The 17876-nt window shown below is 55.4% G+C and overlaps 1 protein-coding gene across 3 annotated transcripts; it reads left to right on the forward strand.

Moving 5' to 3' along the window:
- Positions 1-185: 185 nt before the first annotated feature.
- Positions 186-17514, forward strand: LOC114020303 (guanine nucleotide-binding protein G(o) subunit alpha-like). 3 transcript variants are annotated; one of them, XM_043527612.1, is made up of 8 exons: positions 186-1487; positions 3114-3274; positions 3464-3749; positions 4933-4999; positions 6959-7122; positions 11545-11616; positions 13173-13260; positions 16257-17514. In XM_043527612.1, exons 3-8 carry the CDS (start codon positions 3669-3671, stop codon positions 16445-16447), a joined length of 663 nt encoding a protein of 220 aa, XP_043383547.1. In that variant the 5' UTR covers positions 186-1487; positions 3114-3274; positions 3464-3668; the 3' UTR covers positions 16448-17514. The 3 variants fall into 3 exon arrangements, 1 of the variants encoding a protein (XP_043383547.1); XR_006285630.1 differs by lacking the exons at positions 186-1487; positions 3114-3274 and adding an exon at positions 12205-12316 and having other exon boundaries at positions 3295-3749; positions 6959-7087; XR_006285629.1 differs by lacking the exons at positions 186-1487; positions 3114-3274 and having other exon boundaries at positions 3302-3749; positions 6959-7087.
- The last annotated feature ends 362 nt before the right edge of the window (positions 17515-17876 follow it).

Genomic DNA, 17876 nt, shown 5'->3' on the forward strand with positions numbered 1-17876 from the left:
TTGGCATCTTGGCCTCTTGGCACTCAGGGACCACCTGAGCCTCTCAAGATGTAAGATGGCAGCAACCAAGGCTGATACAATTGTGGGCAGTATAAGCATCATGCCCCGGAGCAGGGGACACGCTCCAGTTCGACCCCAAGTCAGTGGGCGCACTAGTGTTATGTACATAGTAGGGAAGAGTAGTTCCTCCATGCAGGGGTCACGGGCGGGTTCTCTGCCCTGTGCTGTGTGGGAGGTTGGACAATGGTCTCTTCTGCCTGCAACATCTATGGCCTGTGTCTTCAAATTTCCTAGTGATTTGGGGGCCAGCTTGAGTCACCTTAAAGATGTTCAGGAAGTGCCGAGCACCCCTCTTGGAAAGCCAGGCTCCTTCAAGGGCTTCCCACTTGCCCACTCAAAGGATGAGTCACTCTGGAAAATGGCGTGTGTGCAGCCCTGGCGGGGAGACCTGGAGCTTGCACTTATCTCTGGGTCTCTTGGTGCCAGAGGCCTCCCATCCCAGAGCTTGGAGGGAACAGTTACTCGCTCTGGCAAGACACCCGCGCCCCAGGAATGTTGGGTTCAGTTCCAAACACCAAAGTACTAGAACAGGTTCTCAAACGGGTTCAGGATCCTCAGGGGATCACAAGCTGTCAGCCTCCAGCCCAAACCCTGCTTTGCCGCCAGCATTTATAGTAGTGTTAAATATATAAAAACATGTCTTTAATTTATAAGGGGGGTTGCTCTCAGAGGCTTGTGATGTGAAAGGGGTCAGCAGTACAAAAGTCTGAGAACCCCTGGACAAGAAAGACATGGACAAACTTGAAGGAATTCAGAGAAAGCAACATGAAGGCACAGCCGTAGTCGGCTGGGTCTGAGGAAGATAAGAGCTGAGTCTGTATGTGGTCAAGTGACCACTGGGAGGGGAGAATGGTCTGCAGATGTTGGGATGGGGCAGGGGTAGAGATGAGTGACTTGGAACAGAGCTTCTGTGTGAGAGGAGTGGTGCTATGGGTAAAGATGCTCAGATTTTGCCACATGTGTTTATCCTGTTAAGGAACCTCATGTGTATCTGCCAGGCAGAGGCACTGCTGCAAATCCAGGCAGCACCTCTCCCAGCACCCTGGAAACAGTTTTTGGTTCCTAGTGGAATGGGCAAAAAGTTTCTTTATCTGTCCCCTGGACTCATGCTCAGATTCCTTCAATTCGCCAGAGAGCCTCTTGGACTGACTCTCTGTTACTGAATGGCATTAACTGGAATCAGATCTGGTACAATTGTGGTGATGATCTGGACTTCGGGAACTGGAGGGCACTTGCTGCTCCCACGGCATTGGCTCCCGTTCGGCACTCGCAAGTTTTCCCTTTCCTCTCCTGCCCTCAGAGTGAGTCCTTTCTGCGTCTCCCTCTCGCTGTAGCCTGCCGTGTTGGACAATCTACTCAGCTCCATGAAGTTGGTTCTCCATGGCATGGGGATTCTGCACATCTACCTGACAAGCAGCAAGAATCAGGTAGCTGGCCTGCTGTGGGAGGGAGCACATGTCCCCTGTGTTAGAGGGCTCAACTGGATAGGGGTAGGGGACACAACTCCCTCAGTGAGATCCACTCAGGGGACTGATTCCAGGGGTTACTCCTGTCCAAACACCTTTGTGCGCTCACATTTGGCCCCCGTCCATGTGGTTTCTGTCACCTGCTTCCTGAGTGCCCTACCTTTGCTAGCTATCCCACTTATAACCTGTGCAATTGTCTCCTTTCTGAGCCACATCTCCCAGGAAGGTTGCAGGGGAACAATTTGTACAGTGGGGGTGCTGAGAGCCATTGAACCCAACTGTAAACCCTGTATATGATGGAACCACTTCAACCCAGGGAGTGCAGCAGCTCCCCTAGCTCCAGCACCTATAAACGGTTGTCTGTGTCAGGGAACTCGTACTGATCAGCACCCGGTGGTGTGGTTATGGGGTGGAGGCGGCTCTTCAGTGTTATTCCCAATCAGGGGTCTGTTGGTCTCTTAATGCAAATTTTACAACAGGTCTCCACCCCAGCTCCTGGATGTTTCCCATGCCCATTGTCCCCCTTAGTTTCCAGTGTCTGTGATTCCCCACCTCCAGTTCCTGCAGCCAGGCCTGTGGGGCAGGAAGATCAGCACATGTTCAGATGAGTTGAGGGAAGAAAGCCTTACTGAATTCACCAGAAAACAAAATAATGCAGCGAGTGCAATAGTCCGTGATGTTGAGCATGATATTCAATTGCATTTGTTTTATGCTGCCTGTATTGTCAGGGTGCTGCAAGGCTCTGCTTTGGAAGTGCAGAGTGTCACTGCAGCAGTTTGGGAGTGGGGAAGGTGGAGATTTGGGCAGCTGGGTAGATGGGGGGCAGGTGGGTCTCGCTAGAACAGCTCACTGCTGAGACTCAGTGTCATCATTATAAAGCAGGAGAGTGCAAGCGATCTTGTAGGCTCTACCTGAGTGGGGTCACCCAGTATTGCAGAGGTGTGTGCAAATCTTATGTCCTCTTCTCCCCCGCCCCTACCCCACGTCGTGGGGGAGCGGGTGTGTGTATCTGTTCCCTGTTGCGGTTGGTGTGTGTGTGGGGGGGGGTACATGTCTGTGACTGTTAATCTCCAAGGCACTGTATTGGCATTTCAGTAATGACTCTTTTCAGAGTAGCAGCCGTGTTAGTCTGTATTCGCAAAAAGAAAAGGAGTACTTGTGGCACCTTAGAGACTAACCAATTTATTTGAGTGTAAGCTTTCGTGAGCTACAGCTCACTTCATCGGATGCATTCCAATCCATGACACAGTTGCTCTTGGAGCCAGGAGACCTGTCACTGGGGGAAAGATTTAAGCTTTAGAAGGGGGTTGTGATTGGGAGGGCCTGGGAAACTTTCAGGGAACATCTTCTCCCCCCTCCCATCCCCCCGCCACATGAGTGAACGCTCTGAGCCTTCTGAGGAAAATGTCAGTCCCTGGAGTGGCTTGGAGGATGGAACTGTGGGAGGCTCCATCCCTCTCTCGAGCTGAGCAGAGGGTGGCCTGGAGGCTTTGGGCCCATTCTGAAGCCCTCCTATCCGATGCTTGCCCCAAGCCAAGATGCTCCAGCAGTTCCCAACTGATCTGGGTCCTTCTCTCCCTATCCTAGGTGCATGCTTGCTCCGTGCTGTCCTGCAGTCACTGTTTGGATGAGACCCAGATGGTGCTTCCCTGGGTGTCAGATGCTCTGTGCTGCCCCTGGGCTGATGCTGGAGTGCAAGCAGCAACCGGGAGAGGCTACAAATATGGGCTCAATGACTCTGCACTCTAGTGAGTACTGCAGCCCCATGAGTGCACTGCACCGTGGCTGTCCTGCTGTGTGTGGGAGGGTTTGAGCCCAGAGCTGCTGGCCCCTCCTGCCCATTAATCATCCTCTGTGGCCTGGCTCCATTCCCCTGCCACCTCAGCTGTGTGTGTGTTCGCAGCAAAACATCCTCTTCCCCTTCCTGTGCTACGCAGATTACCCCAGGCAGCTGCATTCTGGCAGGGAGAGTGGTCCCTGTCGGTGGAGGCTCGGGAGTGGTTTGGGACCCCCCCACAACAGCTGTAAAGTGACTAGAGCTGGATCAACGGCCGGGGAGAACGAAGACAAGAGCCTGCTGCAGACTCTGTGGTCTCTGCCGAGCCTGCCAGGCAGCAGTGGTTTGTAGGGGGATCCTGGTCCATGATGTTCTCTGCAGCCTCCCAGCCTGGAGTGGGGCTTTCTCTCCTGATCGGTGTCGGTTTCTGCTGCCTCTGTCTCTCCGTGAGTTCAGCTCGTCCTTCCCTCACCCAGTTACTCAACGCTGGGCAGAGCAGAGCCCTGGGCCTGGGAGAAAGGGGCCCCTCATTGCACTGTGCTTGACCCACTGCCCAGCCCCCCCTTGGGGGGTGAGGTCGTGGAGGGGCCCCACCCCACTGGTCGCTGAGCTGATGAGGCCCGTGGGGCTGTGATCGGGTGTTGGGGGCTGGGCTGGAGCACGCTGCTGGTTCCATCCATCGAGGAGGACTTTGGGCTTGTTTGTGCTGGAGAGGGGTTAAGGACACAGAGCAGTGGTTCTGGGGCTGCTCCTTTGCCTATCTGTGGTGTGGGGGAGGGGAGCACTGGGAAAGAGAAGCAGACTGGAGAACCCCAAGCAGAATGGCAGCTGCACTGGCCTCAGCAGGGGCTGTGGTCGGGGGGCAGTTCCTGGGGGGTTGTCTGGATGTGGCCGATGCTTTATTCTGGACTTTTATTTTCTCGTTGTTGGTGTCTGACACCACCACACCTGCCGCTCGTCTCCTAGCCACATCTCGGTGCCTCTGCAGATCCATCAGCTGCTGCCTTGCGCCTGCTCTTGCCTCAAGCTGCCAAAAGGGCAAGTTGTGTCTCCTGAGCCACTCTGGGCCTTCCTGGAGCTCAGCTTTTGTCTTGGGGTGGGAGTGTTCCCATTTCCATATTCATTCCCTGGCGCGGTGAGACCTGTCAGTTCTCGGCTCCCTCTGCAAAGTCAGACTCAAGAAGAGTTTGTCATTAAATACAAACAACCCAACAAAAGTGTCAATTCTACCCCCGGCTGAACATTTCCATAGAAAGATGCTGCCTCTGGGCCCAAACAGTTGCAATGGTTATTAAAAATGTCAATGTTATTTAATTTTTGCTCTCCCCAGTGCTTCAGTGCCTGGCTGCTTGTATCACTCGTTTTCTCAGGAACTTTGGCTTCTCTTGATGAGATGGAATAAACAGTGCCTGGCAGAGCTTCAGTTCCTTGCGGCCTCTTATTGTGATTCTGAGCAGAAATCTTTTTGCATTTTATATTCTTCAGTCTCCTAGTGCCTCCGGGCCCCTCTTTTTCTGTGCTTGTGTTTGCTTGCGGCCTGCGAGTCCTGGGGGAGGAAAAAACATGGAGTTAAATTGGGGGAAAGGCTCATGAATTTCAAGTTTGGTCTTTGATTGTTTTCTGTTTCAGAGTTGTTCTTGGAAGTTGTGGTTACTGTATGGCTCCGCTGAGGCCCTGGCTTCCAGAACGCATGCAGGTCAGTGCACCTGCTCTCAGAGTAACCGGGCGCCCCTGGAGCGGGCCCCCCAGCTGTGACCAGAATAGCTGTGTTCTCTCCAACTCCCATTAATGCTCCAGTGCGTCCTGCTGTGGGGGCAGGGACAGGCCATAATATAAACTGCCCCCAATTCTGCAGTCAGTGGTGCCAGTCCCACAATGTCACCTGCTTGAGAGAGCCTGGGACTGGGGTAGCTTTCGGGGGGGAAACCTGGGGCTGCATCGCATCTCTGGAGAGATCTGAGTGTTTGTCAACATGCTCGTCTCTCCTGGGGCTTGGGACTTGTTTTGCCCTCAGCCAAAGCTGCCAGACCAGGGAAGTAGAATTAAAGGGCAGATTTTGCTGCATCCTTCTGCTGGTGCCGCTGGGGAGGAGGAGAGTCTCAGCCTGAGACGGCAGCTCCTGGGTGTCTGCCTTGGCATCGCAGAAGCAATTTCAGCTCCTGATCTGAAGGATAATTTTCACTGGCTAGCCAGGCCCGTTGCGGGAGAGCGTCCTGAGCTGAGTAAAGCCGGGAGAAGGAAGCATCAGCTGTTCACCGTCAGTGCTCTGGGGTTCTATCTGCAGCTAGTGCCAAGGACACAGGGTTGGGGAGCTGCCACATCTGTGCTGAAGCCTGGGACGCACGGGGGGCAGCAGCACTACTCCGGGGTCTCCCCCAAGATGTTGGAGGGACGTGGGGGGGGGGTGGACAGCCACTTGTCATCCCCCCCAAGGGCAGAGGATTGGGATGGGGCTCTTGTCCAGAGGAGTGTTTGTTTGGAAATCCTGTCTGCGGTGTGGGACGGCTCCTCCTGGCTGGGGAGATTAGCATGGAAATTGCCAGCACATTATTGCTGCTGGAGGGAAGCGCTTTGTGTGCTTGTCAGCCCCAGCAGAGCAGAGACTGGGAGAGTCAATAAAGTGTCACCCCTGCCTGCCGGGGGATTGACTGGGAGCTGCCGAGTCGTTTGTGGCACGTGTGAAATTATGGAAATGCGCCTGCAGCACCGTGTGTAGTGCGGCTTCCGAGACGGGCTGGGGAGTGCGGGGGTGGCGGAGCCCTGGGCTGCACCAGCAGCTTCAGTGACTCTCCCGTCAGGAGCTGCCACCGACACTGCCAGGCTTTGAGCTCATCTTCCCGCCTCGTCGTGGGGCTTTGCTCGTCCATGGCCTCAGGTGTAGCATGAGCCCCAGTCCGGTGACCCCTGCTGGGCTGGGGTGGGTGGATGTGTTGGCTTCTCAAGCTGCCACCCCTTGACCCTGTGATGTTCCATCTCCCTGGTCCCAGGCCCCTCTTCTGGCCAGTGAGCTCCAGGTTTGTGGGGATCCCTAAGTTCTCAGCTGGACAGTCCTGCAATGCCTCCCTGCTTCAGGATCCCTAAGGGCAACCGGCATCTTCCAGTTCAGGGGTGTATGTGGCGCTGGGCAGCAGAAGGGGCTGTGCTGAGGGACCCCAGCATCTACTGGGTGTTTGCTTTGGTTAAAGCTGCAGCGGCCTGGAGTCGGTGCAAGGCCTAGGGTGGGCCAGGGCATGGGGCCAAGCATGCTCTTTGTGGGGGTTGGTGCTGTTTTGCTTTGGAAGGAGCTGCCTGTTACCGCCAAGGGAGCTGGACCATTGGCTGGAGGCTAGAAAAGGATTTGACTTGGTTTCTTTCCTGGGGGGTTCAGGGGCCCAGCCCTGGGTCAGTGAAACTGCCTCAAACACCTGTACTGGGGTAGGGCACAGCGTGGGCACTGGAGCGCTCCCAAGCTTGTGATGTCATCTGAAGGCCTTGAGAGAGGCCTGGGGTGGGGGAGAATGTGGGGCTGAAGGAGGGCTGGGCAGTCTGGCTGGGTGAGGGAGGGGCATTGGTCAGGCTCTGTGGTGGGGAGCTGGCTAGGGAGGAGTGGACAGACTCTGGGAGGATGCTGTGTCGATGAGGGAGGCTATAAGGATCTCTCCCCCGCTCTCCACAGTTTCTTTGAGAACATGGAACGGCTCGTCCATCCCAAGTTCCGGCCGACGCCAAGTGACGTGCTTCGTGTCCAACTGCGCACAAGTGGCGTCGTTGAGACTCACTTCAGGATCAAGGACCTGGCGTTTCGGTGAGATGCGTGGCCAGCGTATGAGACTCACTGGGGTAGGGAGTGGCTGGATGAGTTGTGAGGGGAGCATGGGGTCAGGCATGGCCTGGCAGCACCCAGAGCCCTGGGGAGGTGGGGCCGGAGGAAATCAGCCTGCTAAGCAGACACTTTCCTAATAGTCACTTGACGACTGCGCTAACTGGGAGACTGGCCCTGACCAGCAAAGCCACACTGATTTCCCATTAATCCCTCTGTGTGGGCTTATCTGGCACGTGGCTCTCCCTTGTCCTCCCTGAGCAGCCCTGTCATCCCACACAGAAGGCTTCTGAGTCCTTCTTGCATTGATAAAGACCTAAAATGTCTCTAGTAGCTGACAAGTTTCAGAGGAGCAGCCGTATTAGTCTGTATCCGCAAAAAGAAAAGGAGGATATGTCGCACCTTAGAGACTAACCAATTTATTTGAGCATAAGCTTTCATGAGCTACAGCTCACTTCATCGGATGCATTCAGTGGAAAATACAGTGGGAAGATTTATATACACCGAGAACATGGATCAATGGGTGTTATCATACACACAATAACCAGAGTGATCAGGTAAGATGAGCTATTACCAGCAGGAGAGAAAAAAAAACGTTTTGAAGTGATAATCAAGGTGGGCCATTTCCAGCAGTTGACAAGAACGTATGAGGAACGGGGGGGGAATAAACATGGGAAATAGTTTTACTTTGTGTAATGACACATCCACTCCCAGTCTCTATTCAAGCCTAAGTTAATGGTGTCCAGTTTGCAAATTAATTCCAATTCAGCAGTCTCTCATTGGAGTCTGTTTTTGAAGTTTTTTTGTTGAAGAATTGCCACTTTTAAGTCTGTAATTGAGTGACCAGAGAGATTGAAGTGTTCTCCGACTGGTTTATGAATGTTATAATTCTTGACATCTGATTTGTGTCCATTTATTCTTTTACGTAGAGACTGTCCAGTTTGGCCAATGTACATGGCAGAGGGGCATTGCTGGCACATGATGGCATATATCACATTGGCAGATGTGCAGGTGAACGAGCCTGTGATGGCATGGCTGATATGATTAGGCCCTAAGATGGTGTCCCCTGAATAGATATGTGGACACAGTTGGCAACGGGCTTTCTTGCAAAGATAGGTTCCTGGGTTAGTGGTTCCGTTGTGTGGTGTGTGGTTGCTGGTGGGTATTTGCTTCAGGTTGGGGGGCTGTCTGTAAGCAAGGTCTAGCCTGTCTCCCAAGATCTGTGAGAGTGATGGGTCATCCTTCAGGATAGGTTGTAGATCCCTGATGATGTGTTGGAGAGGTTTTAGTTGGGAGCTGAAGGTGACGGCTAGTGGCGTTCTGTTATTTTTTTTGTTGGGCCTGTCCTGTAGTAGGTAACTTCGGGGTACTCTTCTGGCTCTGTCAATCTGTTTCTTCACTTCAGCAGGTGGGTATTGTAGTTGTAAGTTGAAGAAACAGATTGACAGAGCCAGAAGAGTACCCAGAAGTTCTTGTCAGCTGCTGGAAATGGCCCAACTTGATTATCACTTCAAAAGGTTTTTTTCTCTCCTGCTGGTAATAGCTCACCTTAAGTGATCACTCTCGTTACACTGTGTATGGTAATGCCCATTGTTTCATGTTCTCTATGTATATAAATCTCCTCACTGTATTTTCCAGTGAATGCATCCGATGAAGTAAGCTGTAGCTCACAAAAGCTTACGCTCAAATAAACGTGTTAGTCTCTAAGGTGCCCCAAGTCCTCCTTTTCTGCTAGTAGCTGAGGTGGCGGTGGGAGGGGAATACCTGACAAGGTCGAGGTGTTTGGCACTGGGATCTGGGGGCTGGCAGTGGTATCTGGACCCAGTTCCATGTGGGCAGGTTTCTGTCTGTCTCTCCACCCCACGCAGCACTGACTGCCCCCTCACTGGCCGCCTCAGCAGAAGCAGCAAGAATTGATGGGCCCTGGGACTCTTGGCCCAAGAGGGGCTGGCATGGTGCTGGTGAGGGCTGGGGCGGGGGGCAGGTTAGAGCCTGCCTGCCCACACTGAACACTCTTCAGTGTTCTCAAATGCAGCCCGAGGCGTCTGCTCTCCAGGGGTGGGTTGCAGAGTGCTGGGGCTGGTGGGTTGCTGTGGAGAACCCCTCAGGCTGGGGGCCATTCCCTCTGCTCTCGTGTGGAATAGCTGAGTGCCAGATGCATGTTGGGGCTCCTGCAGATGGAGGGGCTCTGGGCAGGCACAGTGCGTGGTTGGGGTTATTGTGATGAGCTGTTTGGATTCGCTGGTGTGAATCTGGCCATCCAGAGACCCTCCCCTGAGGGCACAGTCCCTGTTTCTGTGCTGCTGCCTGCTGTGAGGCACTAACCCAACAACTGGAGCGGGAAGATGCTGCTACGTCTGACATGGCCTGGGCCACGCATGGGAGCGTCTAAGCCCCGTGCCTCCCTCATAGGGCTGGGAGTTTCTTCTTGTTTTGCGTAGCTGCTATAACTTTTGGCGTGAGCCTGACACTCAGCTCTCCCCACACGTCCCACAGCCCAGGGCATGGCTGCTGCCCGGAGCCCCCCAGGCCCTTGGGAAATGTGGCAGACACCAGTTTTAAGCTCTCCCTGCTCTCCCATCCCTGTGGTCCCCAGCTGGCAGGTGCCAGGCCGAGGTGCTGGTATCCCTGTTGGTGCCAGTCTCTGGAACAGAGGGGAGCTGGGAACAGCCTGTCCATGAGCCGCCAGTGACTCTGAGCACAATCGCTCACCGGGGAATGGCGCCAGGTTTATGAGCTGTGGACTGGGCTGTAATTTGCCCGTTGCATTCTGGCAGTAATTTTCCACTGGCTCATTGAAGCTTCAGCTGCCATCTGGAGGGAGCTGATCACTCGTGATTGTCACTCACTGACTTGGGCACCAGGGCTGCAGAGCGGGTTCCGTGGAAAGGGAAGGTGCAGGGAGCCTGCCGTCTGGCAGCCAGTGCTTTCCACATAAACTCTCCTGAGCAGGCCGGGTGGGACTGGGGCTGGGGGCTGCTGTTGAGGGCCTGGGCTGGGGCTCCAGTGGAGACTGACGGGTCTCCTGGGGCCAGAGCTGTGGGCTGTTACTGGGGGTAGGCAGTCAGTCTGGTGGGTTTGAGAACGTCCCCAGCGGCACATCACTAGAGCCGGGCTTCTCAACCTTTTGCCTCATGAGCCCCCCCAACATGCTGTAAAATCTCCACGGCCCACTTGTGCCACAGCAACCGGTTTGCTGCATATGAAAGGCAGGGCTGGCATTGCGGGGCAGCAAGCAGGGCATTTGCCTGGGAACCCCATGCCACAGCGGGCCCTGCAAGGCTACGTTGCTCCAGCTTTGGCTTCAGCTGGGGCTTAGGGTCCCGGGCTTCAGCCCCATGCGGTGGGGCTTTGGGTTTCTGCCCTGGGCCCCAGTGAGTCTGATGTTCGTTGTGTTTAGCGGACTCCCTGAAACTTGCTCGTGGCCCCCTAGGGGACCCCAGACCTCTGGTTGAGAACCACTGCACTAAAGATCAGTGAGGAAGCAATTTCTGGTGAGCACAGTGGCCCAGGAGCCCTGGGTTCCACTCCTGGCAATGTGACCTGGCTGCAGCCCCTTCTCACATGCCTCCTTCCTATATCTCCTCTCCGGGGATAGTGATGCTGAGCAGCCTGATGGCGCTGGGAGGGTTAACCCTTCACTGTCTGACCTGGCTGCTCAGTCCCCTTCCTGGGGAAGCTGTTTGCCCCTCGCTGGGCGGACCCTCTTGGCACTACGATGTGGGTGGGCAGCGCACTGAGCACCAGAACTGGCTCGGCTGCTTAGAGGACATGTGAGCTGTGCTGTTTGTGGCGTCTCTCCGCACACACAATGAGGCCCTCCCAGAGGAGCCAGCGCTGGTAAGGCCAGGCTCGGTGGGTCAGGGGGCCCAGGGGCTTTCTCATGCTCAAGGCACTAGTGTTCTGCCGCTGCGCAATCTGGGGCTCGCTCTGCGCCTGAGCTGCTCCTCTCCCAGGGCGTGAACCCTCATCCCTGCTGCACGGCAGCAGCCTGCCAATCCCACCTGTGGTCTCCCCTGGGTTGTACTGTACCAGCCAGTCTGCCCATGCCCAGAATCCCCCCTTTCGCCCCTGCAGCCTCTCATAGAGCCAGTGATCCAGCTGCAGCCCTGGGCTTCTGGCTTCTCATGCCCTGGCCCACAGCCCTTCGTTATCCATCTGTACATCTCTCCTCACTCCCCTGGCCTGTGCAGTTTGCCCCCTTCCATGTTCCTCGGGCCCTTCCTAAGGAGAGAATGCAGCCAGCATGCCCCCTTGCTCCCAAGTGCTGAGCAGAGCACAAGAGTGGGGTGCTGAGATCAGGACCCAGGGGCCTGCAGGTTGGGGGAAGAAAGCAGAGGGGTGCTCCCTGTCCCCAGGGAGCTGGCTGGCGTTGGCCACTGGCTCTGCTGCTGATTCACTGCAGTTCCATGGTGTTCAAGGTAGTTTTCCTTCTTCCTCAGAATCGGCTTCAGGAAAGCATGAAGCTTTTCTCCTCTGTCTGCAACAATGTGTTCTTCCAAAGCACTTCCCTGGTGAGTCCCAGCAAGAGGCACCATAAGGGAGCAGTGCAGAAGCCCTGGCTGCAGAGGTTCCGGTCCCAGCCTCCCCCAGCAGGAGGAGCTGTAAGGAATGGGGCAGCGAGCTCACCGCTCTCCCCACCCTGCACTGTCCCAGCATCAGGTGGCGTACGGGCAAGCTGCAGCACATGGCAGGGGTGGGATGGTCCTGCTATCCCATTGCTCCCCTTACCTGAGCACAGCAGGCTCTTGCTCCGGGGATCCTGGCACTGTGATGAGACACTGGGACCACTTCTGGCAGCCTGGACTCCAGCTCCTTCTCTGCCTGGCGCTGCCACTTGTAATTAAGAAGCAGCTGCTGCTGTCTCTGTGGAGCTGGGACTGGTTCTGCCTGACAGTGTTAGTTAGTGCCGGGCCTGTCACTTATCTCATTCGCTAATTGGTTAATTTATTTCTGCTAATGAGATAATTAAACAGTGGCATCTGCCTTATGAGCACTGAGTTCCTGCAACTCAAGCCAGGGGTGGTCAGTCAATCCTGTTCCTGACAGGATAACTGGGCCCAGAACCGGGACCTCCGGTCACCTCCTCTATTTCCCACAAGGGTCCCCTGGCTGCCCCCGGTGGATTTGGCAGAGGCAGGAGCCTAGTCTAGTGATTAAAGCAGGAGACTGGGAATCTTGACTCCCGGCTTTGCCACTGACCACATGACCTTGGTGAGTCACTTCCCTCTCCCTGTGCCCCATTGATACAACGGGGTGAACTCTCCCCTACCTCCCAGGGCACTGTGAGGATTCAGGGCCTGTTGTCAGGGCCCTCAGGAGTCCTGGGTTCTGCTCCTGGTTCTGCCACTGGCATGCTGGGTGACCCTGTGCATAGAGATGGCAGGGGACCCTTTGCCTGTCTTGTCTCGTCACTGGGAGCCCTTTGGGGCAGGGACTGTCTCTCGCTGTCTATGCAGCACTCTCAGCATGAGGGGCTCTGATCTTGGCAGGGGCTTCTAGGTGCTACTGTCAGACCAACTTTACTAATACTCCTTGCACCCAGCCCAAGTTTGGTGCTGGGCCCCAGGCAATGGGAGAGGTGGCTTCATGGCGCCTGTGGGGCCGTACTGTATTGGCACCAGCCTCAGCATTTGCCCTACCTTGCGCCCAGCTGCCTTCTGGCAGTAGCTGGAGCACAGCAACATACGAGGGAGCAGCGCTTAGCCAGCCAAGGAATCCCCCTGCGCTGGACAATCTCCTGTAGTCTGGCTCTGGCAGAGTAAAGGAGCCACGGGACTACCATGAACCAAGCCCTAAATCGCTGCTGTTTGCCACTGGCCTGCAGTGCTGGGCTGGAAGATGGTGTGGGAGGGAGAGATGTTAAATCTCCTCCCCCCACAAAGTGAGGATTCTCAGTGGAGACTAGGCAAAGCTGCCCCTTTAACCGTCCCAGCATCGTCCTGCAGATAAGGCATTGGGGGTGGATGGGGTCTATGCTGCAGTGCCATGGTCGGGAGGGGAGGAGGGGACTTGGGGAACAGGACCTGTAGGGCCAGGGCAGGTTCTGATCGTCCTGCTTTTTTCACAGATCTTGTTTCTGAATAAAATCGACCTTCTCCAAGAGAAGATCCTGCACCTGGGGAGGCTCCTGTGTCTCTCCTTTCCTCAGTACCCAGGTAGGTTCCCTCCGTCCCGCTCTGCCCCTGGGCACTCACCAAGCTTTGCTGCTGAGGTGGCAGGGCATGGTGCTGCTTCTCCTCCTGGGTGTGCACAAGGGGCAGGTCCAGCACAGAAACAGACTGCCAGAGGAGCAGGGGTCCCTGCTGTGACCTGGTGGGTGCCGTGAGCAGTAGTGAGCCAGGTGCAGGATGGGAACCAGTTTAGCTGACTTCCCTGCCTCTTCAGATTTGTCTTTATAAAATAAACATCTCCAAGTGGATTTTGTCTCTAAGCGCCTGCTTCTCTGCCTGAGCTGAGATTAGCAAGCTGAGCCTCAGCGCAGGGAAGATCCTCTCCAGCTGCTGAATTTTGCAGGAGATCTTGACGTGGCAGGAGTAGTCAGTGTTAGGAAGTTTGGTTTGTTGCAGCCTCCCTGTTCTGGGGTCTGACAGGGCAGCATGCACACTCATGACACACTAATTAGCCTCCAGCATGGGGGCTAGGGTCCCATGTGTTCACGTAGCGAAGCAGTTTACCTGGAGCTGCTGAGCTCTGGGGCCTGTGAATCCTTAGCTTTACTGTAAGACCCTCATCCCCTCTGCTGGAGCCAACCAGTGGGGAATGGTTTCCTTAGGGCCAAGTCCTACAGTGTGCGGAGCAGCCTTAGCCCCCGGGAACCTCACTTTGCAGGGCATGGCCTTGCTCAGCTCAGGGAGGGGAAACCACAAGATGGCGAGGAGCTGAGGCTTTTGTGTCCTGTGGAGCATCACAGCCCACACCTGAGCCTTGAGAACATCTGCACTGAGGGCCCCTTTGGCTTTTCTCAGGGTCTGTAGTTGGTGCCATGTGGTCCCAAGGGACAGAACCATTCCAAGGGGTGCTTCTTGCTGGGACTGAAATCCACATGTTGCAACCCAGCTTAGTTCTCTCTTCTGGACACTCGCTAATCTGTTGTACTTGGGCCCTACCCACCTGTCTTTAAGCCCGAGGCTCTGGGTCTCTAGAGCACTCTCCTTGTGAGCTTTTCTTTAAGTCATGGGGCTTTGCAACCCCAATGCCCTAGTCCCCAAAACCCGTGCCTCATACTTCTTGAGCCCCTAGTCACTCACACATTATGCCCCATTGACAGGTTTCAGAGTAGCAGCCGTGTTAGTCTGTATTCGCAAAAAGAACAGGAGGACTTGTGGCACCTTAGAGACGAACCAATTTATTTGAGCATAAGCTTTCGTGAGCTACAGCTCACATACGCATCCGATGGCTCACGAAAGCTTATGCTCAAATAAATTGGTTAGTCTCTAAGGTGCCACTAGTACTCCTTTTCTTTTTACATTATGCCCCAGAGTTCCACCTAGCTGTAGATGCTCTGGCTTCTAGTTTAACCCCTCCAGGGGCAGCATGGTGGGAAGGCAAGGAACACAAGCTTAGCAAGGGGATTTCTTATCCACGGTCACTTTACTCTTATAAGTGGTAGAGAGTTATGGATCTTTGCAAACTGACAAACAGTCCTCAGACGTCCCCTCCCCTACTCTGAGCTCATCCCTTCTAGGAGTCCGAAGTCTGCATGTCAGGCCAGGCAGAATCCCTCTTGCCTTCTGTCTCCTCTCCAGCCCAGACTTCTGGCGTGTGATGACCCCACTTCTCTGAGAGCACCCTCTCTAAAATACAGTCTTACTCCCTTTAGCCCTGTGCCCAGACTGAGAAACTCCAGTCCTGCCCCTCCAGTCAGGCACCTGTAGAGAGTTATTTGTGAGATGGTAGGACCAGCAGTGAGAGGCAATCCCTGCTGATGGTCCTAGATAGCTCTCTGATGGCTCCTCAGTCACTGTTGTTCAGCTAGGTGTCCAGCACCTTGCCTGAGCCAGGCTCCTGGCTGGACTGCAGCGTAATAGACTGGCCCCTGTCAAGGCCAGCTGGTTCTTCAACACAGAATACAAAATGGCAGGCAGCACACACTAGGAAAGCTGGGGACATTACAGCCCTTGGTGGAGAGACTGAATAAGCATGAGACAAGGAGGAGGTGTGTAAGGTGCTGGCTGAGCCCAGCCGAAATAAATAGCTAGGAGCAGAGAGCAGGGTTTGCTGGGGAGTTGAGGGGTGGTCTCAGAACACTGCCAGACTCTGTTCTGCTCCTTGGCAGATATGTGTGTGTGGGGGGGGGGGGCAAGTGCAGCTCCCACTGAGTGGAGCCAATTCTCCCCTGAAGAAAGAACCTTGTGTCCCTCCTGGAGCTGCGGAGCAGGCAGTGGGAGACCTGGCCCCGAGGTCAGCCAGGATTAAGCCTTGTGCTGACATCTGGCCTTTTGCCATTTTCCTGCTGTCTTCCTTAAATTCCTTTCCCAGCATTGCCCCTGGTTAGACAGTCTCCATTCTAATTAGTGATGTCACAGACGGACATGACACCAGTAGAGTCCATGGCAGTAAATTGTGATGTCACACTTGGTTACTGGGTGGCTGGTTTATAAAGGCAGACGTGCCCCTCCCTCCAACTCTGGGATGCAGGCAGGGCTTTAGTCAGCCATTGTGCACCGGCTCAGGGATTACCCTGCCCGAGCCTCTCCCCTGTCTCAGGCCTGCTGCTGTCCCAAGACCTGGAACAGCCTCACTCTCCCCTTTCCAGCCTCCCCTTAAACTGCACTTTCTCCATTGCTGATAGCTCCCCCGCCGCAGCCTCCTTGTGCCCCTCTGGATGGTGAGCTCCTTGGGGTTGGGCCTGTGTCCTGTGCTGGCCCACGTGGGCTCCTCCATTAGGGACAGGCCAGGACCGTCAGTGGATTGCTCCTAGAAGTGGATTCCCTATGTACCAGATGGGGCAGAGGGCTGCCATCTGGTTACAAGCAGGAGCACAGGTGCTGTCCAGCCCACCCCTGCTTGGGGATGGCTGTCTCCTGTTGCCCTGTCCTGGGAGAGCGCGCTCCTGCCTGCTGTGGGGATGGGCATTTGCATGGTGCGTGTGCAGCACGCGGGAAGTGGTGCAGATTTCCCGTCTCACTTGCCCTCATCTGCTCCCCCGCAGGTGCAGACTGTGATGTGGGTGCTGCAGCCCGATGTATCACCAGCCTCTTCCTGTCGTGCAGTGAGACCCCCCAGAAACTGATCTACCACCACGTCTCCACCGCCACAGACACATGCAGTGTGCAGGGTGTATTCCACGTGGTGACGGACACCATCGTCCAGGAAAACCTGGAGGCAGCCGCTCTGCTGTGAAGCGCAGGCTGGGGAGCTGCAGTGCCAGGGGCTGCTTTCTGCCTCTGCGATTCTGGGGGGAGGCTTGCTGCTAGAATTCAAGTGAGATGCCGTTTGCTACAGATAGGACTGCTGACTGGGCAGGAGAGGGACATATGATGGCATCAAGGGGCCTGCCTGGCTCCTGGCACCATCATCCCTAAACCTTCTGTTCTTCTGGGACTAGCTCCTTCTGCTTGGCTCCATCTGGGATAAGGACCTCTTCCCTCCTCCCCCCAACATTGTGCCCAAGTTGAGGTAGCACTACCCCATGCATGGTAACTGTAAGCCAGGGGCTCTCAAACTTTTTTACGGGTGTCCCCTTTCACATCGTGAGCCTCTGAATGCAACCCCCCTTATAAATTAAAAACCTTTAACATATATTTAACACCATTATAAATGCTGGAGGCAAAGCAGGATTTGGGGTGGAGGTTAACAGCTCACAACCCCCCCATGTAATAACCTTGTGACCCCCTGAGGGGTCCCGACCCCCAGTTTGAGAACCCCTGCTCTAATCCCTAAGGGGCAGGGCTGAGGTGGGGTGTCTGGGGTTGTACATGGGCTTTGAATCTCCCATTTTCCTCTGCATGAGGCACTGCAGCAGCTCCTGCCCCCAGTCTATGCTGTGTCCTGACAGTGCCCTGGTTAAAGACAGGGGAGTTGTGGGCTGGCTTGTTGCCTTTCAGCAGCACCACACTGATCCAGTTGGAGGCAGGCTCTCTGCAGGAGCAGTTGGAGCCTCCAATTTAAAACCAAGGGCTGGCCTCCCCCACACCTACCCTGGGCCCCTGGTGCAGATCAAGCTAGGATGGTCAGTAGGCCCGGGGGCTCGGCAGAGGCTCTGTCCCACACTCCCCACCCCTTTTCAATTAATGGGGCTGGGGGGAAGCCCCCCTTGCCCACAGGAGCCTGCTGCCTTCTTCCAGACTTCGGGGGGTGGGGGGTGGGAGAAAGGCCTGGACCCAGACTTAGCCCAGACCCCTTGCGAGAAATTCTGAGCTCCCTGCCACTGCAGTGAGAGATGTAAATAAATGCTGTTTCCACCCCCACCCCCATCTGTGCATTAAAGGGGAGGAAGGGGGGAAGAGCTGGCTGAATGGATGGCATTTGGGCCAGGGCAGTAAGATAACTGGGGAAGGGCCTGATGCTGTCAATGGGAGGCTGCTGTGGCCTGAGTCCTGCATGTCTCTGGCTGGCTAGTGTGACTGGTCCCATGCTGAGTGGGGGTCTTTGGGGGTGGAGTGATGCTCAGCCTGCCCTGGCTGGTGGGGTAGGGAGCAAGTTCCCAGCTGTGGCCCCTGCCTCCTAGCATAGCCTCTTAGGGATCCCCATGGGGTGAGCAGGGGCAGGTCCCTCCAGGGGGAAGCAGGTGTGAGCAGAACCCTGGGGGCAGAGCACTCCTAGGGCTGGC

This window comes from Chelonia mydas, chromosome 14, assembly GCF_015237465.2.
Source record: "Chelonia mydas isolate rCheMyd1 chromosome 14, rCheMyd1.pri.v2, whole genome shotgun sequence".
NCBI classification, from domain to species: domain Eukaryota; kingdom Metazoa; phylum Chordata; order Testudines; family Cheloniidae; genus Chelonia; species Chelonia mydas.

Coding starts and splice junctions, on each gene's coding strand:
- LOC114020303 (XM_043527612.1), top strand. CDS start 3,669: ATGATGTTCTCTGCAGCCTCCCAGCCTGGAGTGGGGCTTTCTCTCCTG. Junction 5,000..6,958: donor GGCTTCCAGAACGCATGCAG/GTCAGTGCACCT, acceptor CGCTCTCCACAG/TTTCTTTGAGAACATGGAAC. Junction 11,617..13,172: donor TCTTCCAAAGCACTTCCCTG/GTGAGTCCCAGC, acceptor CTTTTTTCACAG/ATCTTGTTTCTGAATAAAAT.